The sequence below is a fragment of the Delphinapterus leucas genome, chromosome 5 (genome assembly GCF_059928025.1).
Source record: "Delphinapterus leucas isolate spDelLeu-1000000601 "Yukka" chromosome 5, BTC_Dleu_Yukka2, whole genome shotgun sequence".
In the NCBI taxonomy this organism is placed as follows: Eukaryota; Metazoa; Chordata; class Mammalia; order Artiodactyla; family Monodontidae; genus Delphinapterus; species Delphinapterus leucas.
In genome coordinates, this window is record NC_143133.1 from 1,268,203 (window position 1) to 1,290,751 (window position 22,549).

At 52.9% G+C, this 22,549-nt stretch overlaps 1 protein-coding gene across 3 annotated transcripts in view; it reads left to right on the forward strand.

Moving 5' to 3' along the window:
* The window catches only part of NSD2 (nuclear receptor binding SET domain protein 2), a 77,699-nt gene that overhangs the window by 43,524 nt on the left and 11,626 nt on the right, over positions 1-22,549 (forward strand). Inside the window, exons 6-17 of one of the 3 annotated variants that reach the window (XM_022554885.3) lie at positions 83-227; positions 2,554-2,672; positions 4,917-4,998; positions 6,293-6,417; positions 16,268-16,399; positions 16,554-16,677; positions 17,084-17,284; positions 18,097-18,276; positions 18,664-18,820; positions 18,952-19,157; positions 20,101-20,204; positions 21,536-21,805. In XM_022554885.3, the coding sequence (XP_022410593.2) occupies positions 83-227; positions 2,554-2,672; positions 4,917-4,998; positions 6,293-6,417; positions 16,268-16,399; positions 16,554-16,677; positions 17,084-17,284; positions 18,097-18,276; positions 18,664-18,820; positions 18,952-19,157; positions 20,101-20,204; positions 21,536-21,805 (1,845 nt within the window). Of the gene's footprint in view, positions 1-82; positions 228-2,553; positions 2,673-4,916; positions 4,999-6,292; positions 6,418-8,799; positions 14,511-16,267; positions 16,400-16,553; positions 16,678-17,083; positions 17,285-18,096; positions 18,277-18,663; positions 18,821-18,951; positions 19,158-20,100; positions 20,205-21,535; positions 21,806-22,549 lie in introns of those variants that run through there. The other 2 variants (XR_016393178.1, XM_022554891.2) reach the window with 2 other exon arrangements.

Here is a 22,549-nt window from a genome sequence, read left to right on the forward strand (position 1 = left end):
TGCTGAGTAGCCAGGGGCCGTGCGCCGCGTTGTGTGAGTTCGGGCGTCCAGCCTTCCTATCGCACCTTTCCTGTGTCCGCAGGTTGTCGCTGAGCACCCGGACGCCTCTGCCGAGGAGATTGAAGAGCTGCTTGGATCCCAGTGGAATATGCTCAACGAGAAACAGAAAGCACGCTATCACACCAAGTTTGCCCTCATGGCCCCGTCCCCGTCTGAAGAAGACTCTGGTAACCGTAGCTCTGTGCTCATGTCCTCTGCGTAGCCGTGGTGTGTGCCGTGTGGCGGCCTGCGCTCCGGCTCTGACCCGAGTGCAGCGGTCACAGTAAAGCAACCTCCGCTGCCTGGTCTCCTTGCTCGTTGTCGCCAGAGCTGTTCCGTGATCCTCTGTGGCCCTGCGGGCCCCTCGCTCTCCTGCCCCTGCAGCCTGTATGGGAGGTGTGGTGAGGGAGCAGAAGGGAGGCACGGAGTCCAGGCGGCCTCCAGGGCCGAGGCTCACGTGACGGGCCGGGGTCAGACCTCAGGCCTTTGTCCTGCAGCGAGGCTGCCATCCCGGCTGGGGCTGCGCCTGCACCTCGTGGGGGGCTTCCCACCGTGGGCAGGCGCTCTGGCCCTGGGGCTGGCCGTTCATGGCCTGTTGGCCTGAGAGCTCACAGGGTGAGGAGGGTGACCGTGGACTGATGTTGAATGTGGGTAGCCTCTGGTTCTTTTCTTAGGCCTTCAGGGCGAAAAAACAAAAAGTGCCGCTCTGCCCTGGGCTATGGTAAGAGAAGGGAGGCTTAATGCTGTGAGCTCTGGGGAAGAGAGGTCACCACGGTTGGGTGTGTCCTCCCTGCCTGTGGGAAACTGACACTTGTAATGGGAAGATAGGTGTGATGTGTTTGGGCATACAAAAGAATTCTGCATCTCTCAAGGCTCGTCATTGAAGAGTTGTGCAGAGGCCTCCAGACCCGCCTGACAGGGTGCTTCGTGGGCACGAGCTTCGTGGGCACGAGCTCGGTCAGCACCGAGGTGGCCTACATCCGTGTTGCCTTCCTGTTCTGTTCGCACGTGTTCCCATCTCGATTTTAGGGCTTTCTAGAACTCCACAGCAACCATCTGATGATATCAATAGTGAACGTCATTCAAGTTGTTCAGGGTTTGTTGCGAATACTACGATTTAGAATAGGGAGGATGATTAGGATTTGTGTATTTTCTTTAAAAGGCAAAAAGTTTACCAGACTCTATCAGTACGCTAAGTCTAGAAAAGTGTCCCTTTCAGTGACTGCTGATTTAAGAATAGTCAGGTTTTACTGAAGCCAGATTCACCTTATCCTTGAAGAGCGAGTGTGACTTGATTGTGTGTCCCGCTTTGTCACCATCCCGAGTACTTGGCAGACAGGAGCATGGGTGGTCCCTGCCCCCAGTGTGTGTAAGGTGTGTGTTTGCCCTGCAGGCCTTGAGCCCTCCCTCTCAGGGACCCCAAGATGATGGGCCAGGCCATGGTGTCAGCTGTCCCATCCTTTCAGTGTCAGGAATTCAGACAGATGCCCATCTTGCTCATCTCTGTAAGAAACGACCGCTGCCTCATCCCGACACAGGGGGAGGACCTTATGTAGAGGGCGAAGGACTACAACTTCAACTCCCTTGGGGGCTGTACCTAGTGCATACGTGCCGAGGAGGTGCTGGCAGGCCCGTGGATCCACAGCCATCGCTCCACAGGCCTCTCCTGGTGTTCCCCTGAGGCCGGCCCAGAGCTTAGTGAAGGCCACTCTCAGGCCGGCTTATGCCAGTCTGGTACTGGCAGCTGGTGAGGCCAGCGCTCCGGTTCTGCTCTTCTCTTGCAATGTTGGGCCTGGACCTGAGGCGGAGCCCCGGGCCCGTATCAGCCCAGGGCTGCTGGACGCAGGGACCTGAGCCTTCTGGCGGGTGTGCTCCGCCCCCCTCCGTAGGGTTTGAGGACAACACTGCCCTCCCAGGAGATGTTTGGTGAACAGTCCAGGAGCAAACCCTGAACCTCTGTAAAGCAGTCCTGCAAATGGAGACACTGGATTTGTGTTAAATAAACCTTGGCGTGTTCAAATTAGTTCTCTCTCTAGAATCTGCATTCTTACTTTACGTCTTGTTTTTCCGTCAGTACTGTTCGGACACCTTAAGTCTCAGATCAGGTGGTCTCCCTGAGGACACCTAACATGTGGCACAGTTAAGCAAACATGTAGAAGGCGCTTAGTCTGCAGACACACATGGATTGTTTCGCTTAAGATGCTTCTTTAAGGAAATGTGTTAACGGATTTTGTAAAAATACTGGGTTATATTTAGATTTAATGCTATAGTACATTAAAGTGTAACAGATACCAATATAATAATCCCTAGATGAGATAAGGATTTTCTACTTGCCATTTGGAAAGTGCAGAGAGATTTGACCTGTGGTACTTAGGCCCTGAGGAAATGAACAGGGTTTCAGGAGGCCCGTCACTGCTGGATCTACACGCTGAAGGCGCTGGGCAGCTGCTCAGTGCTCTAGAGGACAGCTTGTGGAGGGTTTTTCATGTAAGTTTCCCCCATCCCCATTCCAAGGTAACTTAAATGGGAAAAAAAGAAACCACACGAAGAGGACACAGGACCCTATAGAAGATGCTGAAGTTGAGGACGCTCCCAGGAAGAGACTCAGGACCGACAGGCACAGTCTTCGGAAGGTAATTACGTCCTGGGTGGGCCTGGCTGCGGGAACCAGTTCCCCCGGGCCACAGGCGGGATGCGGGGAGGCGTCCTCTGCAGGCGTCAGCTGGAGGCTGGGGCTGGCTTTCCCCTTGGAGCTTCCTCAAGAAGGCCGCTGAGGAGAGCAAGTTTTTATCTGCCAGGGAATTTAACACATCCCAACACTGAATAATTCTTGATGTTCAGATTCAACAAAATTGTGTACTTAAAATGACTCTTGAATGTAGGGCATATTATTCAGTGTATAAATAATGAGTTGACAGGAGAACATCAAAATCCACTGTATGTTATTTTTCATAAGAAGTTTAAAAATCCATTAAAGGCATTGAGATAGGTTTTATGAACTCATTCCATTTATCAGTAATTCATATTATTATTTACTTAATGTGAATACTAAGCAGGCTATGTAGGCCTGTTTGATACAACAAAAAAGTATTGATGTAAAGGCCCAGCTTTTGTAAAGGCAGCCACAGGACCTCACAGCTCTAGCCGGTGCCAGCCAGTGTCAAGGGGCAGAGCTTGCCTGGTACCTGGAGGAGCATGAAACTGACCAAGGGTCAGACCTTCAGAGGACCTGTATTGTCGTGTCTGGCATGCGTGCTCGTGCGTGTAGAGAACGTGGGCTCTGCCAGTGCGCTCTGCGATTTGGACGCCCGGTTAACCTGTTCGTGAACTGAGAGGTTAGACTTTGTACCTTACATTTGAGTTTATGTTTATTTAATAGTAGTTCTGGCAGTGTAGCTGTACTCTGATTTATGATTTTGATTATAACTTCAAACTCTTCCCTTTTTTTTTTTTTTTTTTTTGGCTGCACCGTGCGGCTTGTGGGATCCTAGTTTCCCCAACCAGGGATCAAACCCGGGCCCTTGGCAGTGAAAGTGTGGAGTCCTAACTACTCGACAGCCAGGGAATTCCCCGAACTGTCTTTTACTGGTCTAAATTGAGAAGTTCTTTTTATTGTTTTATTTCGAAGAATGGAAAATAAATCTCACATATTGCTCAAGCATAAATACGTGGCCATCACGTCATCTGTCTTATTTCTTTAAAGGTATATTTGCAGTTCAGGAGAGCAGGCAGGCCCTGCCCCATTTTCACAGACAGGAGAGCACTCTCCCGGGGCACCTGTCAGGTGTCCAGCAATGAGCTAGGTAATGAGCTAGGTAACACTGACGTGTGCAATTACCTGGGAGCACATATTCAGTTTCTCCTCTGGCCGCCTGCCGTTGAAGTGGTCCTTTACTGGCAGTCATGCTGACACTGGTTGCTTTGAAATATTTGTATAAAGGATTTACCTAAAAAAAAAAAAAATGTGTGTGACCCTGGACATTTGAAATACCGAAATTCACATTAAGGAGCTAGACAGAAATTTTACCAGCTGGTAGCTCAGGAAATAGCACATGATTTCTAAAGAGGGTAGTGTTTAGTTTGATGTTTATAAACCCAAGTTTATAAGCCGTATCAGGTGTAAGTCCTAATATGCTTTGAGCACTTGGATGGGCCAGGTAGCATTCCCAGTGCTGGGCACCTGTTACTTTGTCCCCGGTCTTGTGACCCATCCCTGCTGGAGTCCGGGGCAAACTCGGCCTCCTGGGCGGCAGGGTGGCTGTGAGGCAGTGGTGCCCCAGTGCTGTCCAGACTACGTTGTTTGAATTCTGAGCGCTAGACCAATCTTCATGATAGTTTTGTGTGTGTGCTATTTTTCTGTTGTGAAACGTGCTTTCGGATGATCTTTGTTTGTGAGCTTGGTCCGGGGCTTATCTCAGGATTGGAAATGGTCCGCCTGGTGGGCTGGAGCGAACCAGGCGCACTTCTCATGGACTGGGCTCCCCTAGGGCAGAAGTGGCGCTCCCTCCGGTTCGCTGCACTCTGAACCCAGAGGACGGTTGGTAGCATGTCGAGGAGCCTCATTCGAGGTTCTCAGAGTGGCTGGTTAGGTCCAGGTTGGCCTGGCCCCTGCCCTCCCTCCCAGCAGCTGTCAGAGTGGGGCGGGTGGGCAGGGGAGGATCGGCCCAGTGACGGAGAGGGTGTCAGCTGGGCGGCCACAGCCGCTGACTGTCTGCAGAGCACGCCTCCGCAGGAAGACGTTTCTGTCACACGGCTTTTCAGCAGCCTGTGTTCGTTCACATTGGAGACTTTTCCCCTTTCTTTCCTTTTTCTTTTTCTTTGCTCTCCCTTCCTTCTTTCCTCCCTCTGCCCCCCCCACCACCCCCCTTTTATAACAGAGAGAGACGTTCACAGACAAAACATCCCGCACAGGCTCTTGCAAGGCCATCGAGGCAGCCTCCTCGCTCAAGAGCCAGGCAGGTAATGTGGGCGGCGCTCCTTCCAGGTCCCCTGGGCTGGCGGTGGGCGGCCGGCCTGGTCCTGTCCTCGGGGAGCCCCCCTGGGGGGGGTGGAGCCAGGGATGAGCATGTGAGCAGGAAGCTGGGACCTAGAGGGGGTGGTGGGAGGAGGTTCTCATGCGGTTAAGGGTGAAGTGCTTTAGTGTGAAGTTGTTTTCATGGTCAGCAAGTGTTATTGAAGTCACTTTTCTGCTGACTTCTACTTGGCTTTATTGTTTTCAGTTTAAAATATATTAGAGAAGTGATTCGAATCAGAAATGTCCAGGTTTCTGACTTGATGGTACCAGTTGTTGCTGTATATTCCACTGTTTTTAGTACCCAGTTCTCTATGTATATTAGCTAAAAAGCAAAAGTAATGACTGGTTATTTCTGTTCTACATGTTGAAGAAGCTAGCTTAAAATGTTTGTGAAAAATAACTGTCAAAACAATGAAGGGGGAATCAGTTCACTTTTTACCTTTTCATTAATTATCTTTTTGATGTATCTATCTGTCTGGTAGTTCATTAAAGAAAGCTTACCATCTCCAAATCATAATAAGAAAGGAAAATAAAATTCAGAGTAAGTGAAGATTGGAAATGGCTCTGTTTCCCTTATTTTGCATAAAGAGCTGTACTGGTTTTTAAAAATTAATTGAACAGACTGTTTTAAAAAAACAGACGTTTGTGAACAATTTGAACAGAGTGGACATTTGATGATAGAAAGGGTTGTTACTTTTAAGTGTGATAGTGCTGTTGTGGCCGCATTCAAACCTTACGTGCAGAGGTGCTCTAGCTTCCCATGGGTAAAATCACATGTCTGGGATTTGCTGCAGAAGAACCGGCAGGGGGACGCGGCACCAGGCGTGGGTGGACTGGTGTGGCCCAGGTGGTGGGTTGGGGGCCGGGCAGGGGGACCTGACATCAGGCTTGGGTGGACTGGTGTGGCCCAGGCGGGGCTTTGGGGGCGGGGTAGGGGATGTAGCACCAGGCGTGGGTAGACTGGTGTGGCCCAGGCGTGGGTTTTGGGGGCCGGGCAGGGGGACGTGGCACCAGGCGTGGGTGGACGGGTGTGGCCCAGGCGTGGGTTTGGGGGCCGGGCAGGGGGACGTGGGAGTTCACTGTCCAGCTCATCAGCCCTGATTTTTCCACAACAAAAAGTTAAGCCCAGAAAATCCATCTTCAGAAACTTCATTTATTAGCGGGGTACTTTTAAAGCAGGAAAGAGATTGAGGGTTTAAGGTTTCAAACTTTACTTTATAAACCAAAATTATCTTACAGCCACAAAACATCTGTCTGACGCCTGCAAACCCCTGAAGAAGCGGCACCGGGCCCCCGCAGCGGCGTCTGCGTCGCTCGCCTTTAGCAAAAGCTCTTCTCCTTCTGCATCCTTAACTGAGAATGAGGTAAACTCATAATAATAGTGACCATCACGCACGCACACAGAGGCCGTTTAGCTATACCCACACTGAAGTGTGATAAAGGGCAGACTTAATCAGCGTGACACGGGTGTTCTCCACAGACACAGGGAGGTTAGGTGCTCTGAGCCGTGTCTGTTTCAGAGAGAAATACACACGCACACGGTGTATGCGTAAATGTACGTGGCTGTACTTCAGTATTGATGCTTTTAATTGTGCTTGAAATCTGTCTTCAAGATGTTGGTTCTGTGATTTTTCACCCGGTCCTAACCTGACAGCGTCAGTGGGGCTGCCCGCGGGGCTGGTGTGCTCATGCAGCGGGATGGCGGGGCCCACACGCTGTGCACGTGCCTTGTGCCTTCCGTGACTTTGGGTCCACAGCTTTGGTCCTTTAAATTCTGGCATGTTTTTAGGTCCCTGAGTGTCGAGGTGAGTCAGGACTGCCGTGGTAATGTGACTTCTCTTTTCTGGACTCGGAAAGTATCCGCTAGTGAAATTGTAGCTGTTTGAGGCTCTCACACATCACTGTATCATGACATCTAGAGCATCATCAAATCTGAAGTCTTTGCCGTTAATAAAAACAAAATGAAAAGCAGCCTCAGAATGTAGGAATGACCCTTTTTTGTCCAGAGGGAGTCTGGGATTCCCAGCTTTAGAGACTACCCAAGGAGCTTATTGTTGAGTCTTAATTTCTTGTTACTTTGTTCCCTGTGATTCTTTTTCTCATTGTAGACGTGAGTCCTGTTTTTAGACTGTCTGTGAAGAGATGCTCACCTTGGGCTTTTTCGGAGCAGGGTAGTGAGGCAGGGAGTGGGTCAGAAGGTGGCACTTCTGATGTGGTCTCCACTGTGGTCCGTGATGGGGACGGGGTGTCCCCTGCTCTCTCAGCATTAGCTGCCCATGCCCATTAGAGGGGCCGGGCCTTCGGGGGTGGGCACCTGCTCTCGCAGGCATGCAGGGGCCTCGGGGCGGTGTGGGGTGGCGCTCTCGGACAGTCTTAGTGGGTGTAGGTAACTGAACATTTCTTACATTTGGGCACGGTCAAGACAACACAGGAAGAATTCGCTGAGCTCCTGGGAGCTTACTGAGACATGAAAAGGCAAATTCTATACAAAACGTTTTTCCTAGTTTTCTTGTCCAAGTTCAGATTAGTATCCTAAAATGTTAAATAAAAGGTGGTCTGCAGTTCTAAAGAGGAATACTAAAAGTTTCAGTTCCATAGACCCTTTTACTTAAGGCAGTTTGTTTAAAACACTTTTTAATGAGTTTTTCTGGCATCATATTTTGGCCCACTTATTTGGTGGAGTTTTTTACTTCCACTGCTGTCAGATACCATCAAAAGAAAAACACTGAGGCCGCTGGGATCTTGTCTGTTGTTCCTGGTCGTGAGTCGTGTGGGTTAGAGGCGTGGATCTAGAGCAGCTCACCGCGGGGCCAGGATGGCGGGTAGAGGGTGAAACATGTTTGTCAGACACACCTGACGGTGTGACATTGGTTTTGACCAGGATGAGTTTCATCTTCCTGGCTTAGACATTTGTTCTGAACTTGGGAAGACTTAGATGAAGCATTTTACAATCATTAGGCTTAATTGATTTTTAATTCTTTAGAACTTCAGAAATAGATTATTAAATACATTTATATTATGTATTAAATACATTAAAATCATACACCATTTTGCATTTTGAAGGTGATACATAGATTCCATAGTGTGCATTCTGTTCCTTACATAAAAAACATTTAAATTACTAGGCTTTTTCTATCAGGCCGCTTTTGTGCAGTTGATATAAACCTCACATTAGAGTTCATTTCTATTAAAACCGCTTTAGGCGAACAAGAAGGCTTGTCTGTTTCTGTGTTAACACTACTGAACTACAGTGCACATTTACGACGTCTGCCAGGCTAAGTGCCTTTCAGCACGCGGGACAAAGCGCAGTGTTGTAAAGAAACATTCTAGAGGCCGCTAGGTCCGGTTCTGGTGGGCACTGGGCGACCATGGGGCTGCTGTGTGCAGGGTTCAGACTGGCCCCTTATTCGGGGTGAGTCACATGCCCTTTGCATGTTTATATTCTCTCCTTTCAACACCATTGATTAAAATAAGGAATTTTCATAGGGTTGGTGTTTCAAGACATTTTAGGTCATGTTGTGGTCTAAATTCCTCTCAAACAAGGTATATGTGATCAATAAAACCTTACATTAGAATAGTTATTCCATAGTAGTACGGCATCCCCTAATGAGGCGGACAGATTAAAATCACACACTTGCATGACAAAGGCCTGGGAAGTAATTAATGTGATTTAAGTGTTTTGTAATTTCATTTCTTATTCCCTTAGTAGAGCAAATTCTTATTTTTTTCGCCTTTACTGGTAACAGCTTTTATGGGAGCCCACATCAGCCAAGTTGGATTTGAACTCAGCTGCTCTGTACTGCACTTAAAATGATGTAATTTTCCAAGATGTCTGCTGCAGGCGGCGTGTCATCGTCCACACTCAGTGGCATTCCTTTCACAATCAGTTATGGAAGATGTGTGATAATCTGTTTTTACTGGTATTAATAACACATACAATGAAGAAAACAGATAACAAATTTTAAGACCAAGGTAAGATACCTAATCAAGGCCATTTAACCAATCACATTCATCTCATAACAGAAACACATTCATATTCCAGTGGTCAATGTAGATTTCAAGTTGAAAGGATGCCCTCGATCAGGGGCTGTCCTGGGCGTGTGACAAGGACAGCACACTGAAGAGGTTCATCCTGTTAAGAGGTCGTTTTTCTCCTCTAGTTCATAACTTAACTGAATTTTTATTGAAAAAAATGTCAGCACCTGTACCTTCAAAAACGAACAAACAGCACACATTAAAAAGAGTCCTCGTCGACTGTTCTCATTGCTAATGGAATGTATTCAATCCTGTAGATAGTAAACTAATTTCCAACATAAAAGGCAGGAAGACTTTTGATTCTGTCTTTTTTTACTAAACAGTTTTACTATGACACTAGCTATAGTAAATTTGTAGGAAAAAAATGTCATTTACAGTATCATTGTGAACCATTTAACTCTTTTGATTCAATAACCCTTATCTAGGGGGGGTCCTATAATCAGGTTGTTTACACCAACCTCTTCATTGGTTGCTTTTGTAGAACATGAGCCATTATATTAAATGTCTCAATCTTGGGTGACCACCTGGTGTGCCCCAGGGTGTCCGCATGTTTGCATGGTGAGGAAAGGCCTCCGTGCCCTTCAGGTCATAGAGGCGGGAGGGCTCTTCACGTTACCAGGCCGGTAGCACTCGGTTCATTCCGAGTGGACTCTTCAGGTGTGTTTTTCCTTTAATGAGAGTTTCTCACTAATACTTGTGTTCTAAACCATTAAGTAGTGTAACGCATGTAAAACACTTGGGGTGCCTGGCGCCTTGCAAGGACTTAGTGGTTGTGACAATAATGGTTATGACAATAAAAATAATAAAATCACCATCATTCCATTTTTATCCAAAAGTATAAATTTTGCTTCGGCATGAAAAGCAATCCTCTTGACTGCACTGTGCGCGTGGGGATAAAGTAACCCTAGAAGCGGCACGCGCCGGGCTTGACTGATGCTTCCGGGTACTGGACTGTGGCTGGGGGCGCGACTCTGCTCAGACTCCGTGGACACGGGGCCTCCAGGACGGCCTCAGTCACGCTGTGTCCCTAAGGGACGTGGAGGAGCTCGGGACTGATGAGGGTTCTCAGAGAACCAGTCACTAAATTTTAAAATGTGGAAGAACGGTGGTGTAAAAATGACCCTAGTTCAAGAAGCCATTACCCAAAGTAAAGACTCGAGCCTGGAAGGCCTTTGACAGTCAGGATTAAGAGACTTGTTTGAAATTATGGCATGATGGATTTTGAGTTGGTAGCCAGCCAGCGACCGACACGTGATGGGTGGGTTAGGAGCCAGCAGGGAAAGGGGCGCCTTCCTTTTTGATGGGGATGACTCGATGCTGTGTCCACAGGAGCAGCGTAGACTTAGGCTCAGCTGAGTAAATAGGGGTGCGTGCAGGAGAGGGGGAGGGGGCGACGCAGTGTGTCTCAGCGCTGGTGGGGTGGGGAGGGTGCCCAGCAGGCAGAGGCAGATGTAGTCAGCATTGTTGTGGTCTCGCTGAGGAGCGCTGGTGGGGGGCAGAGTTCCCGAGAGGGCCTGCCCACAGCTTCCCGAAGGAGGGGAGTGGAAGGGGCTCCCGCTTTGAAAGAGCTTAGGTTCAGGCAGGAGTTTGTCTGCAGGAGTACAGATTCATTGTGCTGCTGTTTATCGCGGAATGTCTTCATCTCCTAAGGTCAGAGTAATGCTGACTCACCCTGGTCTTCGGTCATTTGAGCTGACAGTTGTTGAGGTGACTGGCTATACCATGCACAGAGTCACTGCCGTGACCGCTCCTTCCACGTGCCACGCTTGGGCCTGGTGGGGAGGTGGCTGCGAGGAGGGCCTCTGAAACAGAACGGGAGGCCACAGGCGGACACTTGTCTGAGTGTACAGAAGCTGAGATGGTAGCTGTTCCAGAGATGAAGGTAGCCCGCAGTACCGGAGCGGCCCCCCCGGGCCCGTGCCGTGTCGGGTAGCGCTGCTCCCACTGCCTCCCCGGACTCCTGTCTCCTTGTGCACCTTTCCCAGAGTCTTCAGCTGTGGGGGACTTAGGTGAGGCTGCCTCTCAGTCCTCTCTTTAGTATCTCGCACATTTATACCTCCCAACTGAAAGTAACCTCACTATTTTAAAGAGGATATTCCTAAAAACCGACAAGAAACCTAAGTGAAGTTTCACACGGAAGCGAAGTTTCAGAAACGTAAGGCAAAAGGGTGGCTCTTTGCCGTGTGTGAGTGCGGGAGGGTTAGCCTGCTCCCAGGGTGGTCTCTGTGAGGTCCCCGTCCCAGCGTTAGCTGTGCTTGATGCCGTGGTTTTCGTGGGAAGTCCACGCAGAACCACAGGAACGTTTCAAGTGGAGTGCTCAGGGCCGGGGAGTGGGACGGCGGGGGCGGGGGGCGTTGGCCATTTCAAGAGGCTGCCGTGGTAGGGACGGGAGCAGCTGAACACACCGGAGGAGGGGACAGCGGCAAGGCAAGGTTTGCCGCCCCTCTCGGTCTCCTGGGCCCTGGTCTGCTCCCCCAGGGTTAGGTCTGGGTTGTGTGAGCGTGGCCAGACTGGGGGTGACTCTCATACCTATCGAGTCTGTCTTAGAAATGTTCTAACGAAAAGCCAGACTGTAAATTAGCATCTACTTCCGACAACATAAAAGGTGCCCAGGTGTGGGCTTAAAATTAGGGTTCTCCACCAAAAGCCTGGACGTGGGGCCCACTGTGGCAGATGAAGAGCTGAGATTTTGTTCATCATTTCAGTAGCAGTGTAAGTGTTTTAAATAAAGGAGCGTCCTCTGTCCATTGGCTGAGTCCAGTAGAAGGAGCAGTGCTTGCCTGGAGGGTGGTGACTCTTGGCTGGCTTGGGCGAGGCCTCGTGTGGCCCCAGGTGGGCGAGAAGGCACCCCCCCACCCCCGGCCCAGGAGGGACTCCTGTCTGAAAGGGGAGCTGGGGAGTACAGCCACTGTGACTTTGGCAAGTGTGCCTGATCCCTTTTCCATTTGGTTGTTTCTGACTCAGCTCCTTTCTGAAGCTCCTCTGCTCCTTTCAGGTGTTAGTTCACGTTGAAGGTTGTTCTGGTCACAGCTGGTCGTTTGTATGTGGACGTGTGAGAGCGGCCTTGACTTAGTGTGGAACTAGCATTTCTGCTTTAAAATCAATAGCTTCACCACCTCAGCTTTTAGAAACCTGTGAACAGAAGTAGTAATTGTTGAGGACTCAGTTTTATCTCTTAGATTATGAATCTAAATGATAGTCTTCTGCTGAAAGAACCGAAATATCACTATCTTATTAGAAAAGGTTTCTCAAAATGCTGTCAAATCTATGATTGGCTTTCCATTTTTTTTTTTTTTAAAGAAATAGGCTGACTCCTGTATATTTTAGGATTTTTGGTCAGTGAAATTGATTTTCATCCTTTTAAGTACTGTTTTTGCTGTTTTACCTAGAATGTTAGAAATTAGTGCTGATTTACTTGCCAGTGATGGGAAGTTGGGTGTCCTTTGCAGGTAACAAACACATGCCTTGCATCCCTCCATCTTGTTGCTTGTACTGCCAGGGTCAGGGGCCACTCGCTTTGGGCATTTCCACCAGCGAGGACACGCTGGGGGGCCCTCCCGCCTGCTCAGTGTCTGTTTAGGAGCCAGACAGGCCTCATCTTGTGAGATGCCTTTGTAGCTACCTGGTTACCTGGTAGATTCACGGCTACAGTTTTTTCTGGCCTGAATGTAGGTGTTGGGGTTTTGCATATAATTCTTTGGCATGTGTTTTGAAGCATGTGCTAACCTTAGTCTGGGGCATATTGCACCTTCCAGAAACGGCTGAGGTTGGGGAGGGCAGCCCAGCCCATCAGTGGGGGTGGGGTGGTTCGCTCAGCACTGGCGCCTGCAGCCACCAGCCAGGCCCCTCCCCAGCTCCCCTCTCTAGCCCACTCTCTGTGGGACAGCCCCCGCTGGGGACACAGTTGGGACAATGTTGGGTTGATAGGACATTTTAGAGACTCATTTTATCTGTGACGAGGGCTGGCCTTGCGTCTGGAACAGCAGCCCCACGGCCTGCCTGGTCACCACGTGGTTCTCACTGTCACCTCCTGGGGCTGTCGGTTCTCACAGGAGCTGCCTGGTTAGAAGGTGGGTGTGAGGATAGAGCCAGGGTGTGTTCCCATGACTCAGACAGGAAGGGTCTGACGCAGCTAGGAAGGGTCGAGCTGTGTCATCTAGAGGGGTTGCTTTAATACAAGTTCAATAACTTTTGTTTGAATTGTAGTATTTCAGGTGATGAATGACTAATTTACAAATTACTTTAATCCCACCCTAATATTTCACTGTGATATTAACTTGGAAGACCTGTTTGAGATTAGTCTTTTGACTTTAAGCTCATTAAATCTCCTGGGCACAGGATTCGTATCATTTGTCAATCCAAAATCCTATGTGAACACACTTCTAGTTATCTGTTTCTTCCTTTACAAAAGCGTAACTTAAACATAAAAGTAATGTTGGTTTATAGAAATATCTGTTGTTCAAGGTCTGTAATTGTATTTTAAAAATGATGTAGTGTTCAACTTGTGAAGGGATGTGTTTTGTTAAAAGATTTGAACCTCACTGTAACTCTGTCCGAGGCGTAGGGGACTGCTCTCCAGCCCCGGCAGGGAGGGACCTGCCTGGGATTCGCACAAGTCGCTTCTCAAAGTCGGTTTAAATGTGTTCACTAGGTTACATTATGTTCGTTAATAATCATCCTGAAAAATCCCTGTAATGATCACGGAGACCGCATTCTCTGCCCGTAGAGGAATGTATTTCTGAGGCAAACGGGCAGTTCCGTGCTGTCACATACTGAGTAGAGTAGAGTATTTTCAGACTGGAGGAAACTGGAAAGTCAGGAGCTAAGCTGCTGGTCGAGCAGCCGCAGGCATGGCTCTGGTGGATTCGGGCGCGGCGGGAAGTGCCCGGCAGTCCGCGTCCGTCCACTCAGTCACTGCGTTTTTCTCTTTCCGAATGCATCCTATTGGATATGGAATAGACCGTAGAGGTCGTAGCCTGAGATTTGGGACTGTGTTGGGACCGTGCAGGTGAATGTGTCGCTTTCACAAACGCATCTCCGAGTAAGTACCGGCCCCTGGTGCACGTGGAGGTGGAGCCTGCAGCCGGAGCCAGGTGCCCGCCCGCTCTGCCCTCAGACCCCCGGCCGGCCGTGTGCTAGGGGTCCGCTGAGTCGCGGGGAAGGGGTGCGGTGGGATGGAAGCTGGACCCTCCCGCGCCCGTCACGGACTGTGCTGTTGTAAGGTCTGATGCTGTGTGTGTATCTTAGACCCATCAGGACATGCGCCTCGTGTGTGTCGTGAACATTTATACTTCCATTCAAAATATGTATTCAGTGTTTATTTCCTCAAACCAGACTTTGTTAATTTAGGAAATATCTCCAAGTGGAAACGTGCTCACTTTTTCTGTAAATCTTAAATAAAAGGTGCTGTTCCTTCCTTTGACCCAGGACTGGTCTGTGTTTTCTGTCTTTCTCTCCGTGCATTTTTTCTTTCTCTTTTTTCCTTTTTTTTTCTTTTTCTTTTTTTTTTTTTTTTTTTTTTTTTAGCTTTTAAATTTGTTGCAGCCACGTTGAGGGAAGAACCTGGGTTGGTGGGTCGGGCACCGGGCTCTTCCCTGGAGCCCACGTGAAGGCCCTTTCTTTGGGCCTCGGTTCTCAGGCGGCCTAGTGGGACCGGGGCCAGCGGGGCTGCTGCCCTTCCCGGTGCCCAGCTGTCCCAGCACCTGCTACAGACTCGCCTCAGGTGCTCGCCCCCATCTGTGACCCTGCATCTGACGGACACGTTGAATTGGGGTTTGAACTCAGAGCATTCTTCCAGTTTACTGCCTTCTTTCGGGTGTCAGTGTGGAGGGTTAGGAGGTGAGCCGTAGGGGAGGGCTCCACTGGGCAGCCTCGCGGCAGCGGGCTGAGACCTGTGCTTTAGTGCTGTTCACGCTGTCAAGCCTAGGAGAGCGTCCAGGCTGGCACGGTGGCCCACACACCCATCACCCTGCCACCAGTGCCAAGTCAGCCAACACATCCCTCGAAAAAGTCAGCCCACTTTAACACCAGGTTCTAAGTCAGCAAAAACCCCTTTGTTTTATCAGGGGTTTTCCTTCTGCTGCTCCCTGTAATTTCAGGGAGGTAAATCTGGGAACATTTCACTGGTGAGGCTACAGAATTGGGTAAATGGGCTGCTGGGGTTTCTTTTGTTTTTGGTGTTTTTTTTTTTTTTAAAAAACAGTGTGGCCCGATTCAATTTCTAGCTTTGTGTTCACTGGCAAACAGCAAGCCTAGATCATACTTACTGGTTGCTGTGATTATTGAGGTGTACAGGAAATGCAGCTTATACGTTTGCTCTGTTGAAAAATTCAGTTTTCAACATTTATTTGATAAACATCAGATAAATACCAAATGTGTTTTTAGGCTTTAAACAAACCTGAATTTTATATATGAGAAAGTTTTCTGACTAAAGATTTATTGATTTCTATTTAAAGATTTGCTATTGCTGGTCAAGTGAGGGAAAAAGCCGTGTACAGTGATGAGGGGAGGCTGTAGCCCGGCCTCACTCATCGCTGGTAAATGAAGGCGAGACGGACGGAACACGGCCCGTGAGTCACCGCATTTGCTCCGAGTCCCCGTCTCTCCGCCTGTCGCGCGGACTGCCGTGGGCACAGGCAGCAGCGTGTGCCCCCTCCCCACCTGTCCCCGTGGGGGGAGGCGAACGGGCGGGCGGTCAGTTACGGGTGCGATGAGTCTGGAAGACCGGCTCCTGACCTCGGTGAGCACGCGCGTCCCGGGTCGCCGACCGTCCGACCACGGCCGGAGTGACACGATCGCGCCACCAAGGCCTGCACTTGACACAAAAGCGTGTTGGAGGTTAACTTGTTTCCCTTCCCTTAAGGTAGTTGAACCTTTAGCAGATCGGGTAAGAAAAGCCAAGATTCTGGGTCCCCAAGCCTGTCTTAGGTCACCTACTAGACCAAATTGGGTTTTCATAAAAGTTACTTCACTTTTAAGGAATGGGGAGAGGCTGTTAAGCCTTGTGCCCCTTGCGCACATTGTGTACCAAAAATCAAGCGGGTTGGAGCCCGTTTCCGAATTTGTACACAGCTTATCGGCAAGTGTGTTGTCACGGACACCAGTGGTGGCCGCGTGTGAGGGGAGCTGGCGGGGCTGCTGGCGGCCACTGTGAACTGTCGTCCGCCTCTTTCCTCCCAGGTCTCGGATGGCCCCGGAGACGAGCCCCCGGAGTCCCCAGACGAGAGTGCGGACGAAACCCAGACCGAAGTGTCCGTCTCGTCTAAAAGGTCTGAACGAGGAGTGACCGCCAAGAAGGAGCACGTGTGTCAGGTGAGGGGCGGGCGGCCTCTGAGCAGCCGGTCGGGGAGCCCGGCCTCGTCGGCCCTCCTCCCTCCCCTCGGCCGGGGCCCCAGAGCCCTGGGGGTCCGGGGATTGTGTGGAGTTTTGTTTCTCACACCTGGTCTCGCGCCCCTGTCGCCTGCAGCTGTGCGAGAAGCCGGGCAGCCTGGTGCTGTGCGAGGGCCCCTGCTGCGGCGCCTTCCACCTGGCCTGCCTGGGCCTCTCCCGGAGGCCGGAGGGGAGGTTCACGTGCAGCGAGTGCACCTCAGGTACGTCCCGCCCCGCCCCGCCCCGCCGTGTGCTCCGGCTCTCGGCTGAGGTCACTGTCCACCTCCCGTCCCCTGGCTGGACTCTTCACAACTGGTGCCGTGTCGGGAGGACACCCGGAGCCTTCCCGAGAGCCCCCGGGGCCGGCCGTGGGGCACCTCTGCAGTTGGTCTGCTGCCCTCGGAGGGAGGGTGGGAGCCTTTCTTGGGAGGAGCCCCTTCCCCAGAGCTCCTTGCTCGTTTGAGGATGCGCCCCACCTGGGCCGCCTGGTCAGACGAGCCTGTCCCTGCGGCAGAGCCGGGGCTCAGATCCCGGTGGGGTTGAAGGAGGAGCCGGTGCTCCAGCCACGAGGAGCTGCAGCTCAGGTCCTGTTCTGTGCCCCTCTCTCCGCCCCTCCGACCCCGTCAGGGATTCACTCGTGTTTCGTGTGTAAGGAGAGCAAGACCGACGTCAAGCGCTGCGTCGTGTCACAGTGTGGGAAGTTCTACCACGAGGCCTGCGTACGCAAGTTCCCGCTGACGGTGTTCGAGAGCCGGGGCTTCCGCTGCCCTCTGCACAGCTGCCTGAGCTGCCATGCTTCCAACCCCTCGAACCCGAGGCCGTCGAAAGGTACAGACGCGAGCGAGAACCTCCGTGCCGGTTTGATGCGGTCCCGGGCGCGTAGAGGGCAGGCAGGGGCTGTCAGGCCTGTCACCCCTGATGTGGATTTGGAGGAACAGTTGGTGGTTCTCCTGTCACTGACTCCACACGGGGTGGGGATGGGTGGGTGGGGGTGGTTAGGGTCTTTCTTGATATTCTCCTTCCTTCCTGCCCTAAGTGTCGTCTTAAAGTTCCCTGGCTTTAGGAGCGGGAGGCCTTTGAGCCATTTTGATGGATTCTATTTGTTCTGGCTTTAATGGTCCTTCACGTGCGAGAAAAATATTTTAAAATCCAGTCACGTCTACGTTATGTCACGTCTGTGGGATTGGGGGTGGCGGGTTACCTCTGCTTCCTGACGCCAGCGGTTCTCAGCCGGCCCTCCAGGGGACACACGGCCGTGTCTGGAGATGCTGCGGGGTATCTGCTGGCGCCCAGCGGGTAGAGGCCGGGGTGCTGCTAACCACCGTCCCATGCACAGGACGGCCCCGCGGGCCCCCGCTGGGCCAGCAGTGCCCAGGCCGAGAAACCCTGGTTGACCTCATTTTAGAAAACAGCGTTTTAAATGCCTGACGGTTTTCTGACATCGTTTAGAAGCACCGTCGCCTTAAGGAAAGGTGTTTTCATGACGTCTAATAAATATCCTTACCCTCCCACTCTAGTTATTTTTTTCATCAACTGCTTCCAGTGTATTTCCGCAGCAGCCCTGCAAGCCCTGTGGAGGCTTGGTTCCTTGGGGTGCTCTGCTCAGTGCCTTGGGCTCTGGGGTGTCTCCCCTTCTCCAGGTAAAATGATGCGGTGTGTCCGATGCCCGGTCGCCTACCATGGTGGGGACGCGTGTCTGGCGGCGGGATGCTCGGTGATCGCGTCCAACAGCGTCATCTGCACGAATCACTTCACTGCCCGGAAGGGCAAGAGGCATCACGCCCATGTCAACGTGAGCTGGTGCTTCGTGTGCTCCAAAGGTGAGGAGCCCCCCTGCGTCCGGCCCTGCGGTTCCATCGGGTCCATCTGGACGGTCAGGGCGCTGCTCCTCCCGGAGCTCCCAGGGCCGAGGGTGGGCCCGGCTGCAGTGCCTTTCGGGCTCTGGCTCTCCACCCTCCGGCCGCCGCCCCGTGCTTGCACATGTAGAGTAGCATACGTGGGATCTCTGTGAGTTGACTGTGACCGTTTCACAGGCTTGTGGGGCATCGTTAGTGGTGAAAACAAAACGTGCTTTGTGTTAACCTGCAGGTGACTCTTTAAGCTACTGTCTGAGGGTCAGAGGATAAGAGCTGTAGACTGGGAAGGCCGCGGGGCTGAGCCGGGCAGGGGGGCGGGGGGGCGGCGGCTAAACGGCGCCCTCTGTGCAGGGGGAAGCCTGCTGTGCTGTGAGTCCTGCCCGGCGGCCTTCCACCCCGACTGCCTGAACATCGAGATGCCCGACGGCAGCTGGTTCTGCAACGACTGCAGGGCCGGGAAGAAGCTGCACTTCCAGGACATCATCTGGGTGAAGCTGGGGAACTACAGGTGTGGGAGGAGGCGCCTGCCCCTCTTTCCTTGTTCAAATGTCTTCTTTTACTTTACAGAACTTAACGCATTGAAATTACTGTCACTCTCTCTGAAGAGTCTGTGAATCCTGTTTTTAATATTTATAATAGATGGTGGCCGGCAGAAGTTTGCCATCCCAAAAATGTTCCCCCAAATATTCAGAAAATGAAGCACGAGATTGGAGAATTCCCTGTGTTTTTCTTTGGGTCTAAAGATTATTACTGGACGCATCAGGCGCGAGTGTTCCCGTACATGGAGGGGGACCGGGGCAGCCGCTACCAGGGGGTCAGCGGGATCGGAAGAGTCTTCAAAAACGGTACGGAGGCTGGTTCCCAGGTGGTCGGAGACAGCGCGCTCGGGTGCCCTTGCCAGTCCTCATTTCTGCTTCAAATGTTTGGCCTCTGTAGAAAACGCTGGACTGAGCATTCCGGCTGTACTTTACGTTAGACAAAAGTAGGTCTGTAGACTGGCTTGTTGAAGCAGAGGGTAAGAGGTACTGTTTAATGGCTTTTCTAACATTGGTCTGTGGTGACTTTCACTAACACGCATTAAAGCTATTTTTAAGAAATTATCTGCGTACTAATTTCCAGGAATCCCTTACCGCTTGCCTTTACGTGAGATGGCGGCGTGCAGGAAACTGGCCTGCGGTCCGGGCCTTGCGCACCGGCTTGCGGGCTCCCTTTGCCCATTAGCAGACACTCAGGTGCCCGGAGGGGCAGGTGTGGGCAGGTCAACAGGATGCCCTGCCCCCAACTCCACAGCCTGGGTGGGGACAGAGAAGACGGCACGCAGGTCTCGCTCGGTCGACCAGAGGGGACGGGACGGGCGGCAAGTGAGGACGGTGGGGAAGCGGGGCCTGTGCCCTCGCCCCCTCCGGGGAGGTGGCCGCGGGCCCTCTGCTGGCCTGGGGCCTCCGCACAGCCGACCCCTCAGCTTTCTCAAGGATTGTTACAAAAGGGAGGTCGCCGGACGTGGACGCGTGTGGGGGCTTAGGGTCGGCTGGCAGGTGCGGAGGGCGGACGCGCCGCGCTCCCTCGCCAAGAGGCCCCACCGAGCTGCCCCCGGGTTCTCTAGCCAGCAGGCGTCCCCGAGCTCCCGTCTGTGTGGATGCCGTGCGGCCCACCTCTGGTCTTAAGGAAACTGCAGACAACACTTAGCAGTGAGATGGAAGTTTAGACTAAACCGTTAAAATACAGAGCGTAAAGGGCGGATGTGTTGATTTGCTAAAATCTTTCACTCACACATTGTTGACTTTTTAGCACTGCAAGAAGCCGAAGCTCGTTTCCGTGAAATCAAACTTCAAAGGGAAGCCCGAGAAACGCAGGAGAGCGCGCGCAGGCCCCCACCCTACAAGCACATCAAGGTGACCATCCTGGCGGCGCTGGGGCAGGGGGTGGGGGTGAGTCGCTCTCAGGCCCGCGGACTCTTCCTCCCCAGGCTGGGCTTGGCGGCCAGGAGGCTGGCCACAAGCGAGGGTCTGTGCCCAGGACAGCTGCACGAGGCGTCCTAGGCGGGGAGAAGATGCCGTCGCCACCCGGCGTGTCCTTTGCCACACGGGGGCACGGGGTGTGGGCAGGGGTCTCTGCCCAGGCGGTCTCTGCTTTGCCTCCGGGTGAGGCTCAGCCTGCTGGTCAGCGGGGGCTAGAACTACAGTCCTGGCCAGGCTGCCTGGGGCAGGAGGGGCAGAGGGACAGGCCGACCTCCCAGACCACGTACGCCGTCACCAAGTGCCGCAGACAGGCTCAGAGGAGCGGTGGCCCCCCCCAGGCCAGTGCGCGGCCGGAGCCCCTGATAGAGCGCCCTTCCGCCTCGGGGTGTGGGGAGCGCAGGAGGGAGGGCAGGGGCCGTGTTCCCCAGTGCGTGGGCCTGGAGCCCCGCAGCCGACCACGCTTGGCAAGCCGGTGCACCCGCACCCTGTTGCCCGGGGCCCCGCGGCCTCTCGACGCGTGCTGGCCAACTTCTGGCAGCTCAGGGGCTCAGTCTTTGCTCCTAAAATCTGGGCTGCAGTCAATGTCTGTGTGAAGGAAGCATTCCCTCTACTAATGCGTGTTTAGTCTTTTCTTCGGGATGAGTTCCCAGCCATGCAATTACTGGGTCAGAGAGCATGAAACTGGGACTCCTGGGGCCTATTCCGGATTTTCCCCCAACGCGCTGGCATCACTGCAGTCTCTCCCCCATGGGGGAAGAGGGCGTCTCTCACCACGGTTTCCCCAGAGCTGTTCATCTCTGCTTTAGTTTCTTTTCAGTTCTCGCTGCTGCTTTATCGTTTGCTCTGGTTTCTTAACAAGGAGCTGTGCGTTGATGAGGGTGGGGCCGCCGTGTGCCCGCCTCCTCGGGTGCCTCTGTGCGCTGGGTGAGGGGATCAGGTCTCGTGGTGTTGGCTGGGTGCCCCGCATCACTGAGCGGTCCTATGCGGTTCTCTCTCCTCCGACCACAGCCTGGCTCTCGGATGAACGAAGAACACAGCGCTAAGATGAGCCAGCACGGGGTGTTGGGGGGACTGCCCTGCAGCCCACCTCGCGAAGCTCCCAGGGCAGGGCTGGGCCCGCCTCCGCCTGCCTCCCGGCCGTGTCCCCACTTGGCCTGAGTCTGAAAGACCGCCGGGAGGCTTGGGTGGGCGGGGCAGGCGCAGCAGCCGGGATTCTGGAAGCACTCGGGGGCGAGTGGGCTGAGGCGGCCGGCTCTCACCTGCAGGTGAACAAGCCTTACGGGAAAGTGCAGATCCACACGGCGGACATCTCCGAGATCCCCAAGTGCAACTGCAAGCCCACCGACGAGAACCCCTGCGGCTCCGACTCGGAGTGTCTGAACCGCATGCTGATGTTCGAGTGCCACCCGCAGGTGTGCCCCGCGGGCGAGTCCTGCCAGAACCAGTGCTTCACCAAACGCCAGTACCCCGAGACCAAGATCATCAAGACGGACGGCAAAGGCTGGGGCCTGGTGGCCAAGAGGGACATCAGGAAGGTGTGTGTGTGCGCGCGTGTGTGTCCGTCCCCAGGGCTCGCTCGCCGCTTCCTCGGACTTGGCTTTGCCCGTGGTGCTTTTGCACTCATGTGAGAACAGTATTTCGAAAACGGTTTTTGAGTTGTTACAACTGAGGATTGTAAAACATTCCACGAAAGATATCTATCAGAGTGAAACCCTTAAATTCCTTGAAACGTGCCTTCAGTCAGAACTCTAACGGCTGCTGTTGGGAAGGGAAAGGTTTGCTTAGAAGGGCAGCCAGGAGGGTCGCCAAGCAGAGCGTCGTGGACGCAGCTCCCGTGGGGGCCGTCCTGGGACGGTGTGGGACCAGGTTGTCGGAAGGTGACAGGGACCACGCACAGCCTGTCTCCGCTTGCGGGCTGAATGGCGGGATGCGTGCTTGTTGCAGCGAGCGAGCGCGGCAGCCTCAGACCCAGGACTGTGCTCGGCTGATCCCAGCAGCGCCGAGAAAAACCCCAGCAGCCCTGTTCCTGCACCTGCCTTGCCGGCTGGTTCATCCGGGCTCTGGCAGGAGAGCTTGTGGGAGTGTTTCCACGCCTGCTCTGTCTCTGCTGGGGAGGTCGAGCAGTGAGGGCGGCTTCTGTGGGAGCTGGGGGCTGACGGTTACAAGCGCCCCCAAGACACGGGAGTGCTGGGAAGCAAGGGTTAGCGCGTTGCTGCTTCCAGAAGAAGGCTCAGGTACAGGCTTCAGTGACAGCCTCCACGAGACACGCGTAGAATCGC